Source organism: Montipora foliosa, chromosome 3, assembly GCF_036669935.1.
Source record: "Montipora foliosa isolate CH-2021 chromosome 3, ASM3666993v2, whole genome shotgun sequence".
Classification (NCBI taxonomy): Eukaryota; Metazoa; Cnidaria; class Anthozoa; order Scleractinia; family Acroporidae; genus Montipora; species Montipora foliosa.
This window is the reverse complement of record NC_090871.1, coordinates 65,406,612-65,431,611: the sequence shown is the minus strand read 5'-3', so window position 1 is coordinate 65,431,611 and position 25,000 is coordinate 65,406,612. Positions and strand designations below refer to the sequence as shown.

At 38.2% G+C, this 25,000-nt stretch overlaps 3 protein-coding genes across 3 annotated transcripts in view; 1 reads left to right on the top strand and 2 right to left on the bottom strand.

Annotated features, from left to right (window-relative positions):
* Nucleotides 1-854: 854 nt before the first annotated feature.
* LOC137997977 (EH domain-binding protein 1-like) lies at nucleotides 855-13,197 on the bottom strand. Its single transcript, XM_068844343.1, has 11 exons — nucleotides 10,672-13,197; nucleotides 10,435-10,530; nucleotides 10,011-10,067; nucleotides 9,311-9,492; nucleotides 7,438-8,423; nucleotides 6,974-7,189; nucleotides 6,150-6,287; nucleotides 5,288-5,384; nucleotides 4,241-4,314; nucleotides 3,986-4,080; nucleotides 855-3,682 (listed from the first exon to the last, which is right to left on the bottom strand). Exons 4-10 carry the CDS (start codon nucleotides 9,355-9,357, stop codon nucleotides 3,992-3,994), a joined length of 1,647 nt encoding a protein of 548 aa, XP_068700444.1. The 5' UTR covers nucleotides 9,358-9,492; nucleotides 10,011-10,067; nucleotides 10,435-10,530; nucleotides 10,672-13,197; the 3' UTR covers nucleotides 855-3,682; nucleotides 3,986-3,991.
* A 1,335-nt stretch (nucleotides 13,198-14,532) lies between these two features.
* LOC137997979 (uncharacterized) lies at nucleotides 14,533-21,233 on the bottom strand. The gene is made up of 6 exons (XM_068844346.1): nucleotides 21,030-21,233; nucleotides 19,086-19,158; nucleotides 17,916-17,991; nucleotides 17,624-17,772; nucleotides 16,777-16,871; nucleotides 14,533-15,003 (listed from the first exon to the last, which is right to left on the bottom strand). Exons 1-6 carry the CDS (start codon nucleotides 21,207-21,209, stop codon nucleotides 14,926-14,928), a joined length of 651 nt encoding a protein of 216 aa, XP_068700447.1. The 5' UTR covers nucleotides 21,210-21,233; the 3' UTR covers nucleotides 14,533-14,925.
* A 103-nt stretch (nucleotides 21,234-21,336) lies between these two features.
* LOC137997978 (protein-S-isoprenylcysteine O-methyltransferase-like) overlaps nucleotides 21,337-25,000 on the top strand; it is a 4,200-nt gene continuing 536 nt past the window's right edge. The window contains exons 1-3 of the mRNA XM_068844344.1: nucleotides 21,337-21,715; nucleotides 22,975-23,418; nucleotides 24,906-25,000. The exon at nucleotides 24,906-25,000 is cut by the window's right edge and continues 536 nt beyond it. Coding sequence (XP_068700445.1) covers nucleotides 21,523-21,715; nucleotides 22,975-23,418; nucleotides 24,906-25,000 — 732 coding nt within the window. The 5' untranslated portion in view covers nucleotides 21,337-21,522. The remainder of the gene's footprint in view (nucleotides 21,716-22,974; nucleotides 23,419-24,905) is intronic.

Below are 25,000 nucleotides of genomic sequence, written 5' to 3'. Positions count from 1 at the left end.
CCTTGTCATTTCATGTTCAAATCGCACCTGGAAGCTATGCATAGTTTTCTGTTTGCGCGGATGTGGTGCGAGAAGACGGGTCTTAAACAGAGGTCACTTTCCGCAGTCCTGTCCCACTTATGAACAACTAAGACAAAAGTTTCCCCTAGACCTGAAACAACATTTTTGTAGAGTGTAGAGTGATCAGGGCTACGAGACACTTTGTGTTGTTTATTCAACTGTAGCACGTTGACATGTACACTGACCCTTGACCTGTGTGTTAGACCCGCCGGGTCCAAGATATTCACCGTCTACCCAAGCAATCCCATGTACAGTGGTGCTACACTTGTACCACCAGTCCACCCATGGGTTTTTGGAGTGAAAAGGAACTTCTAGTTTCCATTTTCTCCTACTTTCATCTTCTTGACCCTGTTGTTTTTTGTTGTTGCTGTTGTTGTCGTTCTTGTATAACTAGGGAAATTTCAGCATCATTTTTGCGTGAAACGTGGACGAAATTTAACCAGAAAAATCACTTGACTGAAGGCCCGCGCAAACGACTTCAGCATCCCCCCTTTCAACCGTGTTGAAACATGTTGAATCGATGTTGGAAGAATTTAAATGCGTTTAAACTTTGCTTAAACAGCCATGCAACATTTCTTTTATCGTCGCGTAGTTGACTGAAGCCATTTGCCGCCCAATCTCTTAACCAGAGTCATAGTTCCAAAAAAAAGGCCATATTTGACTGGCTGTTAAAAAAAAAACTGTCTCGTTTCCTGCTATTTTACCGGATGTTAGTGATGTTAAAAACGAAGCACTCGCATCCAGTGTACACACAAATTTCAATGACAACGCTTCTTTATTTACATTACTTGTAATACAGGGTGAAAAAATAATTTACTCCTTTGCAGCCGCTAATCATTATTACAGAAGTGCTCATCACAAAGGATAAACCGATATTTTTATGTGGATTTTGTCAGTTTATCAAGAAATTTCACGTAGAAAACCAAGCCGCAATATAAGAATCAAAAGGAAATTTGACTGAAAGTGCATTATCTCGAGAACTCGACATTTTCAAACAACACAAAACATAAGAAACAAAAACTGATATGAACATCCAGACAACGCCTGTTGATTTTGTGGATGAATTATGCTTGACCGTGTGACATCACAACTATAAGATGTTCTTTTTGTGATGGAGTGACGTCATTCATTATATGTCTATATGATGGTTCGGTAGATCCAATCGCAAGCACTGCTAAGTTGGAACTCACTTTTCACCACTTTGCTGGACTCTAATCGTTTGTTGCTTTGAAAATTCGCTGGAAAAAAATTGAAAATCTTGCGACAGTTTCATTGAGTTGAAATATTTTCATTTTTAGATATTCAATTTGATTCCTGAGGAAAAAAGGAAACGGTGTAATGGCGAGGTGATGGGAATTAGAAAGAAAAAGATTGGGTTGTGAGAGCTATTAGTAAAAACGAACAGATGAATTAATAGATGATGTCTCAATACAAACTCGGACAAAATAAGAGCTGTGTTCCAAAGCAAGACTGCAGAAGGGAATGAAACCGTTGAATCAGAGAAGTTAAGTAAGACTGCAAACGCAAACGAATTTCGAAACGAAGTACAAAATTTCACAACGCTAATTGACACAAAATTACCAAGACACGAAAATAAAAAGAGCAAAAACAAATCACGACGAACAAAGGAAAGATGAAGAGATGAAGAAGCAAAAACTACAAATTGCAGAGCAAGCAGCAAAATTGCAAATAAATAAAAAAAAAAACAAGCAGCAGAAAAATAGCAAATACTAAAAAGGCAAGCAGCAAAATTGCAAATACTAAAGAGCGAGCAGCAGCAAAATTGCAAATAGTAAAAAGCAAGCAGCAGCAAAATTGCAAATACTAAAAACAAGCAGCAAATTGCAAATACTAAAGAGCGAGCAGCAGCGAAATTGCAAATTCTAAAAAAGCAAGCATCAAAATTACAAGTGCTAAAAAAGCAAGCAGCAAAATTACAAATACTAAAAAAGCAAGCAGCAAAATTGCAAATACTAAAAAAGCAGCAGCAAAATTGCAAATACTAAAAAAGCAAGCAGCAAAATTGCAAATACTAAAAACGCAAGCAGCAACTGAATGACAGAAAAAAGGGACTGAATTACGAAATTGTGAACTTGAACGACAAACAACTGAACGACACTGACAAACAGAAAGCAAAAAATTAACAAAATCACGAACCATAAAGAGAACGAGAAACACTTATACACGAAACAAATGGTATTCAGGCAGATTAATTTAAAGAAAAATGTTAATATTTGAAACCAAATGGTAAAACAGTTGAGGAAAGTAAACTTATTTTAAAGGCAGTTGACAATATCTATAGAGGAAAATAGAAGTGACAAACGTCTTAAGTTTGATCCAAAAACAACAGGCTGAACTGGAAACTAAAACAAAGGGGTAGAAGAGAGAAAGAAAGCTACGCTGTCAGGAAAATGGACAGAGAGAAAATACAAATGGAGGGAAATATGAGTGACAAACTCCTTTTGTTTGAACCGAAAACAACGAAGTATTAATTTGCTGAACGGGAATTTAAAACAAAATGGCATAGTAATATGGAATTTAAAATAAAGCAAGGTAAGGGTTTAGCCGGCGAGAGGAATTAAGCCAAAGTTTGTCGGAAAAATGATAAATGAACAGAGAGAAGAGAAACAAGTGGATGAATTAACAAAGCAAAAATTCAAACGAATAAAGTCTCACAAAGATGGGACATAAACGAGCGCAAGATTGTTTTAGAAATGATTTATTTCATAGCAGCGCATTGGATAAAAATAAAGGTAGCCAATCAGATCACAACTGAGTAGAATGACATCACAAGTCACCTGAGCACAGCTGAGTTAATTCATTCACTGATGTTGCCGGAACTAAGCAATGCAAATTCAATTTTTCTCAATTTGAAAATTTTGTTCTTCAGCAAAAAAGTTTGATTAACAATAAGGAGAATTGCTGCTTGGAATACTACGTGAAAACGTAAAAAAGGCTTGGTTTTGTGAAAAGAAGGTGAAATAATTTCGATTCCATTCGACATTATTGTCAAGAAAAGTTCAATCTCCTGATTTTAAATAAAGCGTAACATTTTGTTAAAAAATTGTTGACATATTTAAAGTACAAATCAGTCAACGGATTTAAAACAGGTTAGAATGTGTTTCACCGTAAAAAGAAAGTGAAATTGAGAGCGACTGCATTTTTTTTTCACCAAAAATTCCCCTTAAATTAAGGAAGCGTATACAATATTTACATTCACTTATAAAAAGAAGTTATTGACATCAAATTCTGAGTATAAACGTTTTCTTGAAATAAATAAAATTGCCTTTTGGAATACTGTGCGGAAAAAACGAAAAAAAGCCAGTCAAAGAAAGTAAAATAATTTCAATTCCATTCGACGTTATAGTCAAGAAAAGTTCACTTTAGAAAATATAGCTGTCCTGGTTTTTGTTGAAAGCGGAAAGAAAACGTTAACTTGAGAGCAAGGCTGAGCTAACTTAAAGGATAATGTACAATATTTACATTCATAATGGAAAAGAAATGGACGATGTCGCGTTGTCAAATATATACAAAAAATATTCAAAAATATTCAAAAAACATTCACAAATACAAAAAATTATTTACAAATATTTACAAGCAAAGAAGACTTGTCGAGCAAAATCTGAAAGAAATGAAAAAAAAAAAGAACAAATTTCAGCATTTGCTCAGCTTATAAAGGAGTGACTTTCATTTCACGCGCAAGCTTAATAAGTAAGACGGACTCAACCTCGTTCCCAGGGTCCTCTCTCAGAAGACCCTGGGAAAGTGGTTGTGACCGACATACGCAGGCTCAGTGGTTTGTCGATCGCTTGTGCATTCCTTTTCGGACAAGACACCAATTAAGAACAATTTATTGCGCAGGGGTACATCGCTGGTTCTTTTGTTTACGTTGCCAATCATGTAGAGCAGCCTAAATGTCGCTCACCTCAATTCAGTTTTCGCGTCGCACGTTCACAAATGTGAACAGCAGGTCAAGTAGTTTAGCCTGTTGGGCTTTGTGATAAGCAGTCTTACGCCAGTCTGAAAACACAAACAAATAGTAGTATTATCTAATGAAAATTTTAAGTTTAATTTATAAAGAAATATCGAGCAGAGTCGAAGTTGGCGAAAATACTCCTAAATTTTCGTAATTTCCCGTGATGTCTTCGTCCCATCTCGGCAGTGCTTGTTGACGACATACCTTCAAGTGTAAATAGCAGTTTGAGTTCAGACCTCATAATATTACAGCATTGTTCAACATCTCCTTGTTTGTCACTAAAGAGAAATAAAAGGAGAAATGATTTTTTTTATGATGAATAAAATTTTCAACATTATTGGCGACTTTCCACTGCCATTATTGTTTCTTTAAAGAATGTTGCGCAAAGGCATGATATCCTGGCGAAAAATCAACCTTTGTTTAAAAAAAGGTTGCTTCGAAAAGTCGATAGTGTGTTTGTAGAATGCAATGCTCAACTTGTGTCTCTAATTCACGATTCAACATCGGATTCCATATTCCAAATGTTCTTTGCCTTTTCTTTCACATGCATGCGATATTCGTGTGTGTATTCCGTCTTGGAACATTCTTGTTTTTCGATTTTTTTGCTAGCGTCTGATAACACATCAGCACTTTTTGTCAGCTCTTCCACGAACAGAAAATCATTTTGTTCTTGCCCAAATATAAATTGTTGCTGAAAGGATAAATTTTCACTTCAGTATCCATTGGCAATCAGACACAACACAACTAACTCAATCACAACTCAACTGTGTAGATACATGTACTTGGGCATGTAGGAGGACAGCAAGCGCCACAAGCCGGTTTATTTTGCTTGCCATATGCATACAAAATCCGCTTCCAAATAACAATATGTTAGCATACTCTAAGGTACTGATCTACTAAAAACTTGTTACAGGAAAGGTACACTGAGCACCTGCCGGATACAAACACTCAAAACCCTGCGGTAATGAGGGAACTTATTCCAAACCCTATGCAAGTGCCACTACCCAATGGAGGTTATAGGGAAAAGTTAACAAAAATGTAGGCGAAGAAAGCTGAACCTAGATTGATTCAAATCCCTAACGGTTCACTACTTGTACGACAAATTACCCATAATCCCACAAGACAATCGGTGCCGGCAAAATATCTATTTCTGCCAATTTAATTCGCAGGCTCATTTTTCCTCGACAAATCAAACAACTATTTCGTTTGCCTTGGATTTAATTCGGAAAGGACACATTTATTGCCACTTACAGTATTTGGAGATTGTTCCTTCGAGAAACAAGTTCAGCTCTATAGTCAACCATAATAAACCAGTCCTGGGTCAGGCTATGTAATTCTTCTGAGCAGTCTGAGAAGAACAAAGGCGATTGGTAACAAATCACTGACGAAGGCTATTATCACTTCAATACCAGGGATGACAACTTGGGGTCCACTTACACATACGATTTTTTGTCGCGGCAACTCGATTCAATTCACGAGTTTTGACGAGGTACGGTTGCACCAAGTTTTTGTGGGGCAAGTTTGAAACCCCTCGCAATGTATACCGTTGACAAATCACAGTAAAATTGGTACGATTTTTTCATTGCAGTTTCATTGCCTAAACGAGCCCCTGCAGTTTCGTCTTGTCTCAGCATGAACGTTGTTCTAAACAAAAATCGCCTCTTTTTCAGTTACGTCATGGTATTTTGGACAATTTTAAGGCCCTCTTCGATCGGCGATTCAAACCGTTCATTTCTCAAGTCCCGGATGTTTCATGACCAAAACTGATTGGCCGAAATGTTGAACGCAACCAATCCGATCAAAATTAAACCTGTAGCCTGTTCCAGGCTCTCACTGGGGCGGGACGAGCGAAGATTGTGGCGAGGGTGCGAAAAAGCCGAGCGAAGACTGGGGAAGTGGGGCTTGTGGGGTGAGGCGGTGCGGCGGGAGACCCCACTGCCCCAGTCTTCGCTCGGCTTTTTCGCACCCTCACAACAATCTTCGCTCGTCCCGACCCACTGATAGTCTAGAACAGGCTAATCAAAACCAAGCACATGCCACCATTACCCCACGTTTATTTAACTGGTTCAGTTGTGATTTGTCCAGAGTCATCGAAAGTATTTGTCAGGCTAACCTGCGATATCCATGGCCTGCCGAATTTCCTGCTCCAGTTTAAGAGTCACTTTGTCCAAAGAAGCAATCTCTTTTTTCAGCAAAGTCATCTCTTCTGCCACGTATTCGGACAGCTGCGGACAACACACCGTTTCCGGCGCTGTAGAAATACAAGCAAAACTTTGTCACGTTTGTTATGACCTTAACTTTCTTAGCTCAGAATGAAACTATGTTGACAAAGATAATCAACAGGCAAAATGCTAATCTAGAATTAGAGAATATTTTCCGTATGTACGTCGACGTTTGATTTTATGTATAAACAACGAGAGCGAGTGTTTTATCATAGGTTCCAAACACCGAGAAACTAAATGAAAGCACGAGGTCGAAGGCCGAGTGCTTTTATTGTTTCGATGTGTTTGGAACCTATAATGAAACACGAAGCACGAGTTTTTGATATGGCTTCTCAAACAAGGTTGTGCATTTTTTAATTCTGCTTCCTTTGTTAATTGTGATGTAAACATTGTTGTAAACCGTGGAAAATGAGTTATTAAAAACGCTGTTCTTTGGTTTAATTTCTTTTGTTTTGATGTGTAAATCTTGATATTCAATGAGGAATCAGATGAAAACAACGTGTGGTTTGGATACAATATCCAAAACACGTGTGGTTTTCATCTAGGTTTTCATTGGGTTTTAAAAGTCATGCACGTGACGAATTTATCCATTTTTGATAGGCTTTTGTGTTCGTGAATTATTAATGAGTTTGGGAATTGTGGATTGAACTTACTGCTGCATGTGCAGGATAGAACTAGAAGTTCAATTTAAAACAGCAATGTTACAGTATCACACCTTTGTGAGGAGCAGACTTAAGCAGTTTGTTAAAGAAACAGGCCAGCCTCTGTTTCTCTTTTCCTTCAGCATCTCCGTTTGTTGGTGGCACTTTTTCTGTAGCAGTCGCTGTAGCATCCTTTTTGATTTCGCCAGCAACCTCACAGTTGTGACCGCTCACTTGAATTTTTGTTTGGCATCGTACTTTCCCAACGACCTGACCACCTCCAGAGGAACCTTAAAAAAATGTAATTTCAGTATTTAGGATTGAATGAATTATCTGTAAAAAAAAGCTGTTTACCCCCGCCTAAACACGTGATTGCTGTAAAACTAAATCTTCCCCTGATTTCTTAGTCAATGATTTGACTAAGTGCTCAGTTCTCGCGCGTAGCGGCGAACGCTTCGATTGTGGTTGGTGCATTTCATTATCTACTTCTGCTTTGATTGGCCGAATTTACTTGAGAGCTGTTATTTCATTCTCATACCTTTACAAGGAGCTGGCTTCCGCAGCTTGTCGAAAAAGCAGGCCAGCCTCTGTTTCTCCTTCTCAACAGAATTTAAATCTTTTGCTGGTGGTTCTTGTGTGCCATTTGCTGTCGCCTCGTCCTCTTTGTCGCCTGAAATTGTTTGTTCGCCTGGTACACTGCTGACGACCTCTTCACTTCCAGTGACGGTATTTTTCACATTTGCCTCAGATTTGATGCGCTTTGTTTTATCAACTACTGTTTGAACACTGGTTCCGCTGCTATCACTGGAAGACAGCTTCTCTCCACTGCCTCCTTCAGCACCACTCTGTCCAGGGCAAGAGGTTTTTGTCTTGGAAGATGACAAGACGATTTTTTCGTCACCATCATTGCGTTTCCCCTCAACATCCGATGTTTCCAGACCTTCGAACGCTTTCCCTGACTTCTCATTGCATGGTAACCCTGTTTCAGTTGCCGACACATTTCGCTTCTTGTCGCTGGAACCACTTAGGGATGTGCCCTCCATTGGCTTCTTGTCCTTGTTCTTTTCTTTCCGTCCATGACGACCAGCAGGCATGGAATTATGTTTATTCTGGGCTGACGTCTTCTCTTCGTTGTTCTTCTGAGCTGAAGATTCTTTGGCACCGTTGATATCACACTCTTCAGTAGCAGAATCAGCCATCATATGAGTTTGTTGTTCCTCTGCTGTGGGAAGATTTGGAAGCGAAGGTTGTTTACCGTCCCCTGCGGTTTTCTTTTCTTCCCTCGAGTCATTATTGTTGTTGTTTTTGTTTATTTTCCTCGCATCTGAGCCGCTTTCCTTAGCTGCTGACAGTTCCTGTTTGGAGCTCGGCTGTGGCAACTCAGCAGAATTGTTCACATCTGCTGAATTCACGGCTGGAACTGTTTTGTTGGCGTTTTCAATACGGATTTTCTCGGTTTTCTTGTCAGCAGCAGACTTCTCAGCGTCGTGCAAGATTTCCCTGATAAGATCTTCCTTGGTGATACTAAGAACAGAACAAGAATATCAACTAAAAGCGATATTAAAACTGATGCAAACAATACTTTATTTTGGGTAACACTTTAAATTTAACTGTGAAGAGTCGTTGACATCATTGTGAAGATCAAGACAACTTCACTTATGTGACAGTGAAAAATGCACCGTTGGCAAGTTTGAAGTTGTATCAGTGATTCAATAATATTTTTGATTAAAGAACTGCCAGTTGTAAGACTAATCAGAGATTAAATTACGCGTGTACAGCAAGTGAAGTAGAGGAAAATTGAATAAAGAAATCACTGGCATGTCATCCTCAAATTTTACCAAGGAGAAATAAATTTGCACAGACATCATTGCTGCAGGAGGATGTATCCAAACTCACAAAATTACATCATCTTTCATAACAGTACTGCCATTATTAAAAACTACATCATTGGATAATCCATTTCCAGAGTTTGATTAGCTTAGTTATCATGGTATATGGTATCATACGACGCTCTACAAATATCAGTAATTATTATTCAACACATTGTGACAGTGCCCAAATATGGTCATAACGCGCTCAATATTCGTCGTGCGTACTCAACGTTTATCCTGCGTATACGTAATTTTGTGTGTCGCAGAGAAAAATGGTAGTTTTTCTAGCTTTTTTTCCCAATAAACGTAGAAAATTGTGCTGTGTCATCAATGTTTTGAATAATAAAACAATTATCCTGCTCAATCTTGCGGAATATCGCCTGATTTTAGCCTTAACTCGGCCTACGTCCTCTTCGGTTAAGTATCAGGCGATATTCCGCGCGATTTCGCAGGATAATTGTTAATTATAAATATCCAGCTGAACACGCCCGTGGAATAATTGTTAATTATTATCATCACTTCCTTACAAAAAGGACTTACAAAGGGACGCCATCCTGTAGCATCACTGATGACAATGAAAATTTCATCGATGCGGATATGATGTTTTTATTGGATGGTTTCAGTGTAACAGTGAGGTTAAATGCCTTAAATCTCTTGCTTATGTAATCTGCCAGGTTGATCGTTCCAGTGGCAATGACTTTGCGGCGGCCTCTTTTGGTCTCCTGTTATGAAGTAAATTTTAGACAAAAATTTTTATCGTTGTTGTTTTAATTTACAGGCAGATTATTATTTTTCTTTACAAATGCGTGAACTACTGTATTCTCTTCTGTTGTATATACTTTAACAAACATTGTTTGATTGTTAGATTCCTCACAGAATAAAGTGCAACAGTGTGATGTGCTCAAATGGCCCTTATCCCCAAAGCGTTTTTTTTTTAGGTTTGTTTGCATTATACGTCTATGTTTTTCTTTTTTTATTAGTTTCTTTCTTTCTTTTTTGGACGTTTAATAGTGCTATATTGGGTTTGTCAAAGTACTATCACCCAACATGGCGAGACTTCACCTTTAATTTTCGTTGAGCACGAAAAATCACCTGCATTGACCTTAAGGCAGGATTGATTCACATTTTTCCTTATTTTTTTTTAATATAAAGTATATGTCAATTGACGGCTCAAAACTGATATGTTCCTTTTCGTCATGCAAAATTTGAAATGCCTACTCCTAACCGTGAGTATACTTACATTTTTTATCGCAAAGCTCCAAGAATAATCCTTATACTTCCCACTCCTAGTGGGGTCCTAAAATGAACACGTAAATTGATTTAATCTTAAAGTGAAAAGCAGCAACAAATATGCCAGTATTTTCAGAGCCGGAAAATAAAGTATAATGCAAAGAGAAAAAGAAAACATTAAATGAAAAGTTACCATCATTCACGGTGGCTAAGATAAAAAAATGTAAATATATACTATACGGCTTACATGGTTGAACTACATTATATTAGTGAATGAAAACCCCGACTTCGTCTCGGTTTTAATTTACCGATATTCACCTCGCCTTCGGCAAATAGTAATTCAGTATTGTAAGTATCGAGATAAAATGCCTTACCTGGACGTTTCCCTTAATTTTGTTAACAAAACTGTTTTCAAGCTTAACTTTCGCGTTTACCTTGTGAAGTATTGATCTCAATTTCACATGGTCTGCCTCATGCCAAACAAGAATCCCACGGAAAGGATTATTACTTCCAGGCTCCCACGGAATGGGCTGAAAACGAATAATTTTCTTGGTTAACAGCCAAACTAAAATTTAATAGTAAGTGAACGTAAGTATAATTATGTATACTTTTAACTCAGTTAAACGAGAAACTAAGTCAGTACGCGAAAAGAAGCATTAATTCTGATATACCTTAGTGAGCTTCTTGCTGTCATCTTTATCCCAAACAATCACAATCTTGTGAGGATGCCTGATGAAAAGAGTCGATTAGTGAGTCACTAGTATAGCTGCTTTGTAAACCGCATATCCTGGACTTTTACGAAATAATCAAATAACTTATAAGCAGTCAATTTACATTCAACATTTACGATCATTTCACGAGCTTATTTCAAGGTACTTACATCCCTTCTCGTCATGGATCTTATATTTAAATACAATTTAATTTCCCCTTTCATTGATTTGAGCTACTCCTTGGAATTATGGGACGAGGCACAAAGCAAAGCATCCCCCACCCCTCTCGGAGTTCCATGTTTTGTCTTTGGTGCATCGCAATAAAATGTCTTAAACTTTTTTTTATCTATAACAGATCTCTTGAGGATTTGGATCTCAAGTATGCTGGCTGCAGACAGTGTAGGAATTATCTCATGCACGGATCACAGAATAACTGAACTTGATTTCTACAATTAGATCTTTCAAGGTGTTGATTAGAAATCAGAAGGAATCCGCAGTTGGCGAAATGTGGGTCATAATGTGGGGCCATCTGGGAAGATGCGGGAAGGACATTCCGGCGCAACCTTGTGAATTGATGAAATCAGTGAAAGCTGAAACGGCAACAAAGTTTCTTTTTTTCAACTTACCACACATTTTTGCGACATTCCAGTTTCAGCGCAGATACAGATGCAACGACCTGGAATTCGCGGGAGTTGTTCTTATTTTGCTTAGACGTTTTCAAGGCAAAACTCATTTTTAACACTCTCAACGAAACGTTTGGGAAAAAGTCAATCTTCTTCTGTTTACTTTGATTGTGAAGTCACGTTGCCTTGATACTTTGTTCTATTTTGAACTGGCGCGCGCTACTTTGCGTCCTTGTCAAGTTTTTTTCAACAGTTATTGCTGATTTTGTCCCTCTTTTTCCCCCATCGAAAAGCTTCCTTACACCTAGGTGTAACACAATAGTTTGTTACGTTCTTTCAGTCTTTCTTTAACACGACGTCTAGTAGAAAACACTGTTCCCAGGGCCCTTTATGTCAAGCTCGAAGTAGTGAGGATAGGACAATGAGTACGAGGTTGAACGTCCCCATAGTCACGCGTTTCTGGGACACACTGCTGAACACTAAGTAACGCATTATCAGCATCAAGGCTGCCACTTGATAAATTGCGCATGCTTGGTTTGTAAGTCTTAGTGCATCATAATGAGTTTATAAATAGCATGTGGCTAAACCTTTTTTCAACGATAACAGAGCTTTTGTAGTTTAAGATTTCAAGGATGATCGCTGCGTATGTTGTTGGAATTATCTCATCATCACGAATCACAAAACCACTCTAATTTGATTTACGTGCAAAATTTAAAAAAAATTAACTACGATTAGATCTTTCAAGGTGTTGATTAGAAATTAGAGTGTATCAGCAGTTGGCAAAATGCGGATCAGAATGTGGGGCCATCTGGCAAGGCGCTTGAAGGAAATTCGCAAGCCTGTGAATAGGTGAAATCAGTGAAAACCTGAAATATACATTTTTTTCAACTTACCACACATTTTTGCGACATTCTAGTTTCAGCGCAGATACAGATGCAACGATCTGGAATTCGCGGGCGTTGTTCTTTGTTTGCTTTGTCTTTTTCATGGCAAAACTTATTTTTAACACTCTCAACGAAACGTTTTCGGAAAAAGTTAAACTTCTTCTGTTTACTTTGATTGTGAAGTCACGTTGCCTTGATAACTTTGTTCTATTTTGAACTGGCGCGCGCTGATTCCTTGATGTCCTTGTCAAGTTTTTCTCAACAGTCATTTCCGATTTTATTCATTTTTGCCCCATGACGAAAAGCTTTATCTCAATTAGGTGTAACACACTAGTTTATTATCTTCTTTCGGTCTTTCTTTACCATGAAGTCAAGCGAAGCTGGAAGCTGTTTCCAGGGCCCTTTACACCACGCTTGAAGCAGTGAGGGATAGGACACTGGGTACGAAGTTGAAACCGTCCCCTCAGTCACGCGTTTTTAGGACACTACTGAACACTAAGGAATGCATGCAGTATCAGTTTCAAGGTTGCGAAATAAAGAAGTGCGCATGCACGGCTCGGGTGTCGTGATAGTGACCTTAAATAGTGACCACGGAATTTAGGGAGTTCAAGCAACATCGATGGCCAAAGTAACAATTTGATTGGTTGGCTGAGGAACAATAATCGACCTGCGCATGTGGTGCGCGTTCTAGTATATTTTGTTTCTCATTGTACTCTGCGAAACAACAAGGAGCCAATAGCTTCTACGCCTGGTCTCACTAGCGAGAGAACCATGAACGCGAGAAACACACGAAAACTTAGTAGGGGTTTTGATCACTTGCTTCTTTTGTGTAAATGAAAAGATAGTGCGTCTGCATGAGTGTTGCTTAGGTGTACTTATCAAGTGAAGTTATGATCTTCGCAGTTATGAACGCAATTTTTACAATTGCGTAGAGAAGCCTGAAAATTTCAGGACTTCAACGGGGTTGCGAAGATCATAGCTTCGCTTGATTTCATATCCGCAGTTAATATATGATTCATTTCATATACCATTTCATCATTGATTCATTCCTCACGGGACCATTAGAACCCACAAATGACCAACTCCCAACGTCAGTGGCTTCATAGCTCAGTTGGTTAGAGCGTCACACCGGAATCGCGAGGTCACGGGTTCAAACCCCGTTGAAGTCCTGAATTTTTCAGGCTTCTATACGCAATTGTAAAAATTGCGTTCATAACTGCGAAGATCATAGCTTCACTTGATTTCATATCCGCAGTTCATATGTGATTCATTTCATATACCATTTCATCATAGGTGTACTTATGCCGGCGAGCGTCACTAGTAAGGACCAGGCTACAATCAGCAAAACACTGGCTCTGCACGTGCGTTTTCCACTTTTGCAAAGTTCTTCCGCGTTCTCTCGGAATCTTAACATGAAATGACTAAAGCGTGAACACACAACGGCGAATTTAACCTTTTCCCTAGGCTTCAACACCGTTCCTACAAGTTCAGTCTGTGTACATTACGCTTAGTCCGTAGAAGTTGAACTGACAAATAACTTTGTGAACTGAGATCTTGCAATTTCAAATGACGTTGTTGACGTGGGCGTCGTACATTATAAAGTTCCTGAAACGTGGAATAGCTAGACCGTTCTTTCAATCCAGTTCGCTCATTTCGCTCTGACGAAGAACTGAGGGCCCGTGCACACGTGACCAGATTTTTCGAAAACGGACATTTTTCCTCCGTGTATAAAAAAATCACCGGTATTTTGGCCGTCCAGACGAATACGCGAAAACGACTCGAAAACCCTAACCTCCACCTGGCCTACATAACCTGTGCGCGCATGCGCTGTATGGTATCACAAGCCTCTGGTGTTCGAAAACCTATGTTTTCGTTCGTCCACACGTTGAGGACGATATGATGACGATGAACTAAAGCGTTGAGTGTATTTAGCGCTAGGGCCGCTAATTTGAGACACTGTAAAGAAATAATACGACAAACCTTCCTTTTCAAAAAATTTGTGGTGTGGAGAGCGCTTTCCATAACCGAAACGCCGAATTATTGTGGACGGGGGCCAAACGCGGAGAAAGCCATCTCGTTTTCGAAAATACCCGGACACGTGTGGATGGGGTTTAAAAACGAATCGTCAGCATTTAATCTATTCACGCTGACAATCCAATCTTTACCAACTAGTTTACTAAAACCAACTTTTCGCGTTTCCTCCATTTTGAACAACGTGACGAGTTTGAAGAATTTTGAATACTAAAAATAGCACAAACTCATTTTTTGAAGGGGCGCCTCGCTTCCGTGTGAATCTATAGTTACAGCGACGCATGCACAGAAACAATACCATTCTATTTCATTCATAACAGTTGCAAATACTCAAGTCACATAAAGGGTCGTTACAAACTAGACGGATTTGTTTACGGCCAGGCTGTTTTGCTTTTACAGGCAAATTTAAGACAATGAAAGGTGTAGAATTCGAAAGTAACCATTCCTATTCATCATTGTCATCCAAATGAAATATAAAGTGTTACGTTTTGTCATAACCAAAACAAATTACTTATCCGAAAAAGGTCCTTAACAACAAAAATGAGATAAAGGAAAAATAGAGAGGGAGAGAAAAAACAGAAAGCGATGGAGAAGAGCATGTATGACTCCCACGGGACAAATAAATTCGACTGGCTAAAACGTATGTTTTGTAGAATACAGCGTTTAAGTCAAGTTTCCTATTTATTTTTCTTGTTTTCATTATCATCTGCCCATTTCCTGGCATTCTTGATTCTGTTTGCTACAAAGCCACACATCTGTGGATGAAAAATCGAACGATTAAAAAAATAACGTGTGGTAACATCTGCTGAGTAATTTTAGATCACGTGGGTTTGTGCACAAATAATGACTCACTAAAAACGATCTTTGCTACTGGATGATCTAGTAGTAAATTTGGAATTCACCCAAAAATTATGAGGCAGACATACAGAACCCCGTGGGGGCGGAAGGGGGGGGGGGGGGTAGTTGGGTAAATTTTTCGCTGGGTATGAGCCGCTGGCCTCTCAGCAACCCTACCCCTTTATAGTCTATTTTATGGCCAATTATAGACAACATCTTAGTCACTTTTGGCGATCCCAACTTATAGTCACTTTCTGTTTATGCAGAAACCTCAAATAAAGCCATTTAATCGTTATTTCAAAACGGAATGTAATACGTCTAGTAAATATCAAATCAACAGCGCTACAGATCGTTCTGTAACAACTTTTTTTCAACGCGAAACTTTCGATATTTATATCCCACTAGCCAGAATTTTCTTACCCCAAAAATCCCGAAAATTTGCTACCCCATTCTAGTAACTCTGTCGGGAAATCTGTTGAAAATGCAACCCCATGCAGCGGCACATCCCCTTCGTGGAGTCATACCCGGGCAGATACAAAAGTCGGACCGGATCAACTCCGATCGAGCTAACAACGGTTTTGTAAGCTAAAACTATTCCACTATTCGGCCAATTTCACGAAGGTTTACGTTGACTTAAACATTAGGATTAGGTGGTTTCTTGAAGCCTTATCATTTTTTTATGTCGATCCGAGGTGAGCGATCCGAGATGATCCGAGTTGAGTTGAGTTGATCCGAGTTGATCCGAGATGATCCGAGTTGATCCGAGATGATCCGGGTTGATCCGAGTTGATCCGAGATGATCCAAGTTGATCCGCTCCCACTCTTGTACCTGCCTGTCATACCCTTTCTAGTTTCTCGAATGCCATTATTCCCGTGTTTTTTGCAAGGTGTTTTTAAGTGCATCAACGTAAAGTAAAATGCCTTAGTTTACTGGTTTATTTTACCTACGATATCTCTAGTCTAGTGTTTTCAGTAGGAAAAAGTACTACAGAAACGACAACAACTAAAAAAAAAGTAATGCTATCAAGTGAGTAACAAGTAGACGCAACCTTTTCATTAGCTGCGCAAACTTTGTTAAAACTTCAAAGAGAAAATACAAGTCTTATCATACAATAATCGTGTACAAGAACTTTATTAGAATGGTTTTCAATTGAGTGTCGAAAGTAATTATTCGCGAATTGCTTTAGTTTTGCATTACATCACTCAGTGATTGGTTCAAAGTTCTCGCGCCACTTTTTTCCAACCAATCAGAAGTGAAACCAAAACCAATCGTGGCCCACGCGTCACATTTTCCCACACTTTGTGTCGGCTACGTGTAATTACTTCGAGTCTTGATTGGTTTACTAGATTGTCTCTGTCCTTTTTGATTGGCCGAAGTAATTACTTTGGTTTTGGTTTTACGACACTCTATTGAAACTCGCTCTAAGAAGTGCACAATAAAATGTCATCTACTCACAGGAGGAGGAGAATGTTATTCTCCAGTAATTTAGACTGCAAAACAGTCGGTTTTCGAATTCTCGTGCGCTAAGCATGCCAGCCTCACACGCCCTAAGGGCGTGTGAGGTTCCAGTCTCACTCTTTTTTTCACCGTCGCTCCAGACCTTTCGCTTGAAAAGACGCATTGGACCAACGCAAAAATACAGCTGCCTTGCAGTCTACCAGTAACACTACCCAAAATCTCATTTCCTCACCTGGTTAATTTTCTCAACGGGATGACAATATGATATTAACCTTGCTGTTGTTTCGTAGCATTTTGAACAAGTATTGTAAACTCCATCCCAAATATCTGAAACAAAATTAAGAAAAAGACCATTGCTAATAACACACAGGTATCATTACAGTGTAGAATTAATGATCTGACCCACTGAAAGTCACAAAAACACCTACAATGCATTTCAGAAAATTAATTAACAATTCAAAGGGAGGTACAAAGGAGGTATTGCAGCCAATAGAAATCCCATATTTAGGTCACATGACTTGTATACTCTGATAAATATTAGTATTTTGTGCTTAAAATTCAGAATTACCACTCTGCGAATGACTGTATGTACATAATTTGTATACTGTACATTCATTTTAGGAGTCACCACTACAGCAGACCAAATGCAAAAATGGCCACCAGGAAATTACTCTTCTGTCTTTGTGCAAATTAGTGTGACTAGCCTCATTTTACAGGCAGCTTCTTTCAATTTTACATGCACATACTTGGCTAGTAAGGCCAATTAAAACAAAGCCAAAAGAAGAATACAGTACATTGGTGGCCATTTTTTCATTCGGTCAATAAACCATTGTTACAGCAAATAACAAACGAGATCTTGTGCTCATGAATGTTATATAGATCTGTGAACTTGTGCCTCAACTTTTTTCTTGGTTTAAAATTTTTCTTTGTCTAGTTTCATAACCCTAATCTGGAACAACGGAAAAGTCAAAATTGAACTGGTTTGAAAAAGTTTAATTGAAGTATTTAATAATTGAACCCCAGCACCCACATTACTTTATAATTTACTTTAAATAATCGAATTAGGTAAATACATTTACCTGTAAGCTTAACACCCTCATTCTTATAGTGTTCGACGTTTCTCTCCAGATTTGTTTTCTTCATTAACATTATATCCATCACTCTTTTCGTCAGGTTTGGAACTTGATCCTTTTGTGCTTCTGTGTCAAAGTCTTGGGTCTTTTGTTCACTGTTTAAGAATATCATCACAATAATTGGTATGAAAAAAATTTGTTTGTGGCAGAAATGCCGGAACAGTAGTATTGCTGACAGTGTTTCATTTTCAATTGTTTAGTGCAGTGAGACTACGGAACTGTATGACTAGATTCATACTTGTAATCTGTTTCCTCTCTGTCGACTGAGATGTAAGTATGATCATGTGGTTTGTGCGGAGTAGGAGCATCGTTTTCTGAAAGCAAATCAAAATATATTATCAGAAGGAACAAAATTACCCGTCATAGGTCCACTATATGCCTTGAGAACAAAAAAAATCCATTTGAAGAGGTCAAGAAGACTTTTAGAAATTTTGGGCATTGCAAAAAAATACTGTAAGTGATTTGAGAGTCTGGATATTTTGGCTGCTTTTCAACAAAACATGATTGTCCTAATTTCTTTGTGACTTTATTATTTTAGAATTCAAGTTTTCACAAATAAAGAAATTATATTATAATATTTAATAAAATAATTTCATTGCTCTTGTTTATTGCATTGTTACTGTCAATTATGACTGTCATGGCAGTGATACAACTGTGTAATGATCAGTTTTCCTTTCTAATGCTTCCATCATTTCAATGAAAGTGTCTGTCAATTGTCATTCAGACTGGGTGGAACAGAGTGTGTCTTTTGTCTATTGTAAATGTTAATTCTAACAAACAAAAGGTATCAGTTATTCCTTTTTTGCAACGGTGGGGGATAGAGGTTTCACTTTGAAAACAAAAAAATCAAATAGTGCCTAAAGTAAGAGAAGAGGTCTCTAAGACTAATTGAAAAATTAATGATGGGAGAATACACTTAGTCTAATTTTTAAGAGCATTTTTAGGGAGTCTCTAGTGTCATTATTAAACCATTGACTCTTATGGGCGAGACTTATATGTAATAGATTTTACTCTGTTTAACTTACAGCAGACAATTAAATTTGTACTTGTCAATCGGTTTAATAATAGCATTCCCGTTTTATGAACCATTGATAGAGATCTAAATATTTTAACCCATTGAGTGCTGGTGGTTCCCCATTGACAAGTAAAAATAGTCGTCTGGTGTTAGACAGAGTAAAATACTAAGTATGGCCGGTTTAGGTCGGTTCAGGGGTGAATGGGTTAGTCTCTATATCAACTCCTTCAAAAGGTAAAAATTAATCGCAAAATAAATGCATTACTTAGTACAATACATGTCACTAACCCATTGACTCACCGTTGACTCTGGTGTTAGACAGAGTGAAATCGAATCAATGGGTTTAAAGTAAGACAAAAGTGCCTAATTACGACTGTTTTTAAATTCAAATACCTGTTCTGTCAATAGTAATAATAATTTGAAGTCCTCTGGTCTTGCTAAGTTTCAAATTACTAGAATCTGTAGGCTTCAATGAGATTACAAATCAATCAAGAGTTTTGGATACAATAAGCTCTACACTATAGCAGGCTTCCACTCAGGTGAGTCTTAACTAGCATGTTGCAGAAGATTGAAATCAATAATTTTATAGACAATACCCTCAAAATTGATTGCCCTTGGTGCATGGTAAAGTTGTTGCTTAAAAACCAACATACAAAAAACAGTACAAAAAGCTGGTGCAAATCTTTGGTAGTTAGTTGTAAGGGCAATGTAATAAAATGGAAATTTGTTTTTTACCGCAATTGCTCATAATCTCGCAATCTGATTGGCTAATTTGCTGTTGTCGATAAGAGTCTAGACAATGCTGTACGCGTCTTGCTTGCATAAATTTGTCACGCAATGTAATAGCCAATCAGGAATGCCCATTTTGGGAAATAAACTAATCATATTGTGAGAAAGCTATAGACAACGCTTGCTCTTTCTTCGTGTCATGATTTGGTCACGCTCTAAAATAAAAACCTTGTTTAGCGTTGAATATTGTGGTAAAAAACAAATTGAAAGTGGTTCAGCATTGTCTGTTTAACAAAGACAGAGAAAGTATCATAAGTCGATTGTCTGGCTATTTATATTTATTTGAACTCAATTCTGCACAGTCTTCCGGTAACAATTGGGTCTCTTGTTTTCATGCACGCAATGAAATAGGAAGGCTGGCGGCGCCCTTGCCTCGTGAGTCCACAACATTTTGACCACTGTGATGAGGAACATCATTGTCGATAAGAGTACAGACAACGCTGAACCACTTTGGCTGACACAGACAAATCAGAAGAGCACCAGAAAGCTTTCATAACTTAAGAGAAGTACAATTGTCTGGGTGAACACCTGAAAAGAATGACTTCCGCTCAGATTATCGAAACATCAATCAATTATCACCCAAAACAGTCCTTCTCATGACTACTGTACACCCCCGAGACAATAATTAATATATTTTTTATTGTACTTCATTTAGTTGTGATATGGGGTCGAAACCAGGAGCAACCTACAAGCTTCATTTGTGGCTTCTTGAAAACAGTTATTAATTTTATCCTTCACTTGGGAACAGTCAATAACCTGAGAATATTATTGAGCAAGAGGAGGCATTTGGTAAGGAATTAAATGTAGAGAAAAATTTAAAAGACCAAAAGAAATTCACATTCTCATGGGATTATCCAAGAAAACAGTGGCATAAAGTTCCAATTTACGGCATAGCACAAATAGATCTTGCAATTGTTGACTCATAACCATGTCACGTGAAAATGTCTTGAGCCCAGGATAACACACTGATAACAACAATCAATAATATATTTTTAAGAAAAACATGAAGAATTCTGGGTCTTTCTGCAGGTATCGGAAATCATTGTATTTTTGGCCACTTGGGATTAGTCTTTATTTGGAATCGTTTGTTTTCTGTCTTTTTTTTCTTTTGTTTTACATTGTACGTATAAATCTCTGCTCCGGTACCTGCAGAAGCAACCAGAACTTTTTTGTTTATGTTCTAAACTGTTGTCAGTTATCCTTCAACCGTTTTTATCGTAATTCTTTAGTAGGTTGCCCAACGAATTTTTTCTTTTGGGTCACCCACTCGATTAAGAAGTCCCAAACGTTCAAACGTTAACTTCCTACAACAGCTGCACATTATCGTGACTTGCGATAACGTTTTGAATTTAAAATAATTTTCATATATTGTCTGAATTAAATTGTATCTGTGTAGGTTGAGGTAAGAATTGGCTTGGCTTGACTTGGCATATTATTGGTGTAAGCAGAAGGAGTTTATTGGAGATGTTTGTTTTTGAAAACAGCACGCGGTAATGATATCAAGCACAAGAAATATTTGAAATTAATTGAAACAATCTTTAAGCTTACCTTGCCATGAATTCTAATCACACTGATTCCATTGCAAATCTTATCGTACTCTCCGTCGTTGACATGATGACCCTTTGTACTTCTTGACCAAATACCAATACATGTTTCTCGCCAGTGTGGTGTTCTCGACCCTCGATCAGAATTCACTTTTCTGCCATTTTTATCGTCATCATCCGCCATTGGTTTTATTATCGAGAAATATTAGTGCGCAGTCTTTTTCAACTCTGAACAGTCAATGACAACTTTATGTAGTGTACGCGATTCTGTAGCGTCCTCGAGTTTTATACTTTCACAAATTAATCCCTTCTAAAACTGTAGGAAATCCATCCATGGCAATAAATTAATATTGTAGGCTTTAAACAATTTTTCGTCACTTAAGACCTAAAAGGAACTAAAAACCTAAAGGTTTTCTGCGTTTGCTTTCTTCAATATAAAACACAAGTAACTTTTAGTCTTCTTACATGAACGGGTAGATGACAATGCTACATTTGAAATGATTGCAGAAGGAAAAGTGGCGATTTCGTTTTTTCTAGCTTATATTCTTTTAACTGTGACATCATTTCAAGATGTCAAACATTCCACGGATATATGGAACGTAAAAACGCAATGCGCTTATGTTGGTTTGAGTTTGTCAGCAACACGTATTTTTCCACATTCTTCGGTCGCCGCGAGAGCAGCGTTTCTGGGTAAGTTTTTTTTTAATTTTTTGTCATTTGCCACTGATAAAGTTTTACTTTGGTACGTTCATGTCTGGCCTACGGACACTAGGCTAGGGAGAGCTATGAGCTATAACGCTGGGATTCGCTGGCCTTGTAAAACGTCTCTAAAGCTTAAAATCCCATTAATTCCGTAACCACTGAAAATAGCTCACTGGTTGGTTCTGAATTATGAATTCCACAAATTATAGACTGGGCTATTCTGTGCAGTCTCAGAAGTAGTAGGAAGTAGTGGGTACCCACGCTTACGGGGCATATTTCAGAACTTAGGCAAATGATGGGCTGGGGATGACATTATGCATCAGTTTAATTACTAAATACATCACATCGAAATGCTTATCTGAAATGTTACTGGCCCATCCACATCATACCTTCTAGCTTGAAGCACAAATCCTGGGCATCATGCTTCATGAACGCACTCTTGATTAGCCATTTAATGTCTCAGGACGATATGAATGGAAATGATGAAATGATATATGAAATGGATCATATATGAACTGCGGATATGAAATCAAGTGAAGCTATGATCCTCATATTTATGAACGCAATTTTTGCAATTGCATAAAGAAGCCTGAAAAATTTAGGACTTCAACGGGGTTTGAACCTGTGACCTCATGATACCAGTGCGACACTCTAACCAACTGAGCTATATATATGAAGCCACTGACATTGGGAGCTGGTCATTTGTTAATAACTGCGAGGATCATAGCTTCACTTGATTTCATATCCGCAGTTCATATATGATCCATTTCATATATCATTTCATCGTTGACTCATTCCTCACGGGAACATTAGAACCTACAAATGACCAGCTCCGAATGTCAGTGGCTTCATAGCTCAGTTGGTTAGAGCGTCGCACCAGTATCACGAGGCCACGGGTTCAAACCCCATTGAAGTCCTGAATTTTTCAGCCTTCTTTACGCAATTGCAAAAATTGCGTTCATAACTGCGAGGATCATAGCTTCACTTGATTTCATATCCGCTGTTCATATATGATCCACTTCATGTAATTATCATTTCATCGTTGATTCATTCCTCACGGGAACATTAGAACCCACAAATGACCAGCTCCCAACGTTTAGTGGCAAACCCTGTTGAAGTCCTGAATTTTTCAGGCTTCTTTACGCAATTGCAAAAATTGCATTCATAACTGCAAGGATCATAGCCTCACTTGATGAATGGAAATGTTATGCAGTATTAATTCCCATGTAATTGCCTTGTTTTTTAAGGTGTCCTTTTTGGATCTGCCATCCTGCTTAGCATTGGAGATACACCATGGAAATATTTTGGCTGGTATCTAGCCTCCCTCTCCTTATTTCATATATCTGAATATGTGGTGGTGGCTATTTACAGTCCAGACAAACTGTCTTTAGACTCATTCCTGCTCAACCACAGTGTAGAGTACCAAATTGCAGCCATTGCTAGTTGGACTGAATTTGCCTTAGAGTTGTGGCTTTTGCCACAAATGAAGAGCATTTTTATTTTTAGCTTTCTTGGCTTGCTGATGATGATGGGAGGAGAAGCACTACGGAAACTTGCCATGATAACAGCAGAATCTAATTTCACGCATATAATTCAGACGAGGAAGGACAAGAATCACGTTTTAGTCACTTATGGAATTTATAGCACTTGCCGCCACCCTGGATATGCAGGCTGGTTTTGGTGGAGTATAGGTAAGTCATGCAGGTTTAAGGCAATCAGTATCATGAAATTTTAAGACCATCCAAAGGTCTTTGTATCAATGGAGACCAGACAAAACAACTATAGCGGCATTACAGTACCAGCTAGGAGGTAACAATGATAAGGTTCTACTCCGTTCTTCTAAGCCAAAAATGTACTACTATGATTTCATCAACAAGAAGGTGACTGAAAGAAATTTGTATTGGAAGTGTGGGTTATAGACAAAAGATTAAAGTGATCTTTGTACTTATCTGGACAATTAATTTAAGCAATAATTGTTTCTAATAGAGACCTGAAAAATCATCATTTCTTTCACAGGATTCACATGAGCCCAATAAATTGACCAGCTCCCAACTGTGTGGCTTCATACATGTAGCTCAGTTGGTAGAGCAAACGCACCAGCATCGCACAGGTCATGGAATCTCTTTGAGCTGCCTGAAATTTTCAGGTGTTTGTAAGAGGCAAAGATAATTGTGAGGATCACTTCAATCTTTTGAAGAAGCAGACTATATCATAGAAAGAATATATAACATGTTCATATATTTGAACTGTGGGGTAATATTGTCAGTAGTTAATGTATCCATGTAAGTGAACATGGCAGCTGAAGCAACTTGAGTTGTTGCAAAAGAAGCCTGAAAAAACCCAGTTCCTTCCTAGTACATGTAACTGCAACGATCACTGTCATTAATTTGAGACCTGCGTACTCCGGAGTTCAAACATATGAAAATTCCATTCATTCTTTACCTATTATTTAAGCAATAGAGGACTTTTTCTGTGTTGACATTATAAGCCTCATCTAAACACGAGGGGGAATTGGGAGAAATCAAGACAGTTAGAACTGTCGAGAATTCTCCCTACTCCCAGAGTGTTAAAAATGATTTGACAAAATAATCTAGGAAAATGCTGGGTTTTTTTTACTTCTTGATTGAAACTTATTTTCTTGAAACACACTCATATCCTATTAACCAATCAAAATGCTCATCTGACAACACATAACCAATCAAAAGTCGTGTGATGTCACAGTCGTGTTTACATACTCTCGGGTAAACACAGAGCTCTATTGACCAATGAGAGCGTGCGTGAGTCCAGTTCAAGCCAGCCATGGATTTTTTCAGGTTTCTTTTGCAACTGCTCATTTTTTGCTTCAGAACTGCGATGATTACATTCACTATACAGTAGTTAAGTGACTATACAGTAGTTATACATGTACAATAATGTAGTCTTGAGGTGATTGTTACGTGATAATCTCCTAATTATTTTTTCAAAATGGCCGCTAGCCGTTTTGTCGAGGTGACAGACAAAGAATTCATATTATTTTAAAGAAACATTTATTAACCTCAGGCTTGTGTGTAACTGCTTGCAGCCCTTCCCCCAGCCCTTTAAGGAGAAGGGTTAGTGCTTTTGGCCTTCATACTCTTGCAAACTTGTCACTTTTTTCACCAAATTTGCATCTAAATAATAAGATTGTTTCATTTTCTAGGAACTCAAGTTACTCTCATCAATCCAGTCTGCCTTGTCGGCTACATCTGGGCATCTTGGAAATTTTTTGATGAGCGTATCCATGATGAAGAGATC

Excerpts from the sequence above, each read along its gene's own strand:
- LOC137997977 (XM_068844343.1), bottom strand. The coding sequence starts at position 9,357 with ATGAAATTTTCATTGTCATCAGTGATGCTACAGGATGGCGTCCCTTT. Across the intron at positions 5,385-6,149 it reads GCAGGCCATGGATATCGCAG|ACTGCTCAGAAGAATTACAT; the intron begins GTTAGCCTGACA and ends TGTTCTTCTCAG. Across the intron at positions 4,081-4,240 it reads ACTGCTATTTACACTTGAAG|ACTGGCGTAAGACTGCTTAT; the intron begins GTATGTCGTCAA and ends TTGTGTTTTCAG.
- LOC137997979 (XM_068844346.1), bottom strand. The coding sequence starts at position 21,209 with ATGGCGGATGATGACGATAAAAATGGCAGAAAAGTGAATTCTGATCGA. Across the intron at positions 16,872-17,623 it reads TGAGGGTGTTAAGCTTACAG|ATATTTGGGATGGAGTTTAC; the intron begins GTAAATGTATTT and ends ATTTTGTTTCAG. Across the intron at positions 15,004-16,776 it reads CCGTTGAGAAAATTAACCAG|ATGTGTGGCTTTGTAGCAAA; the intron begins GTGAGGAAATGA and ends TTTCATCCACAG.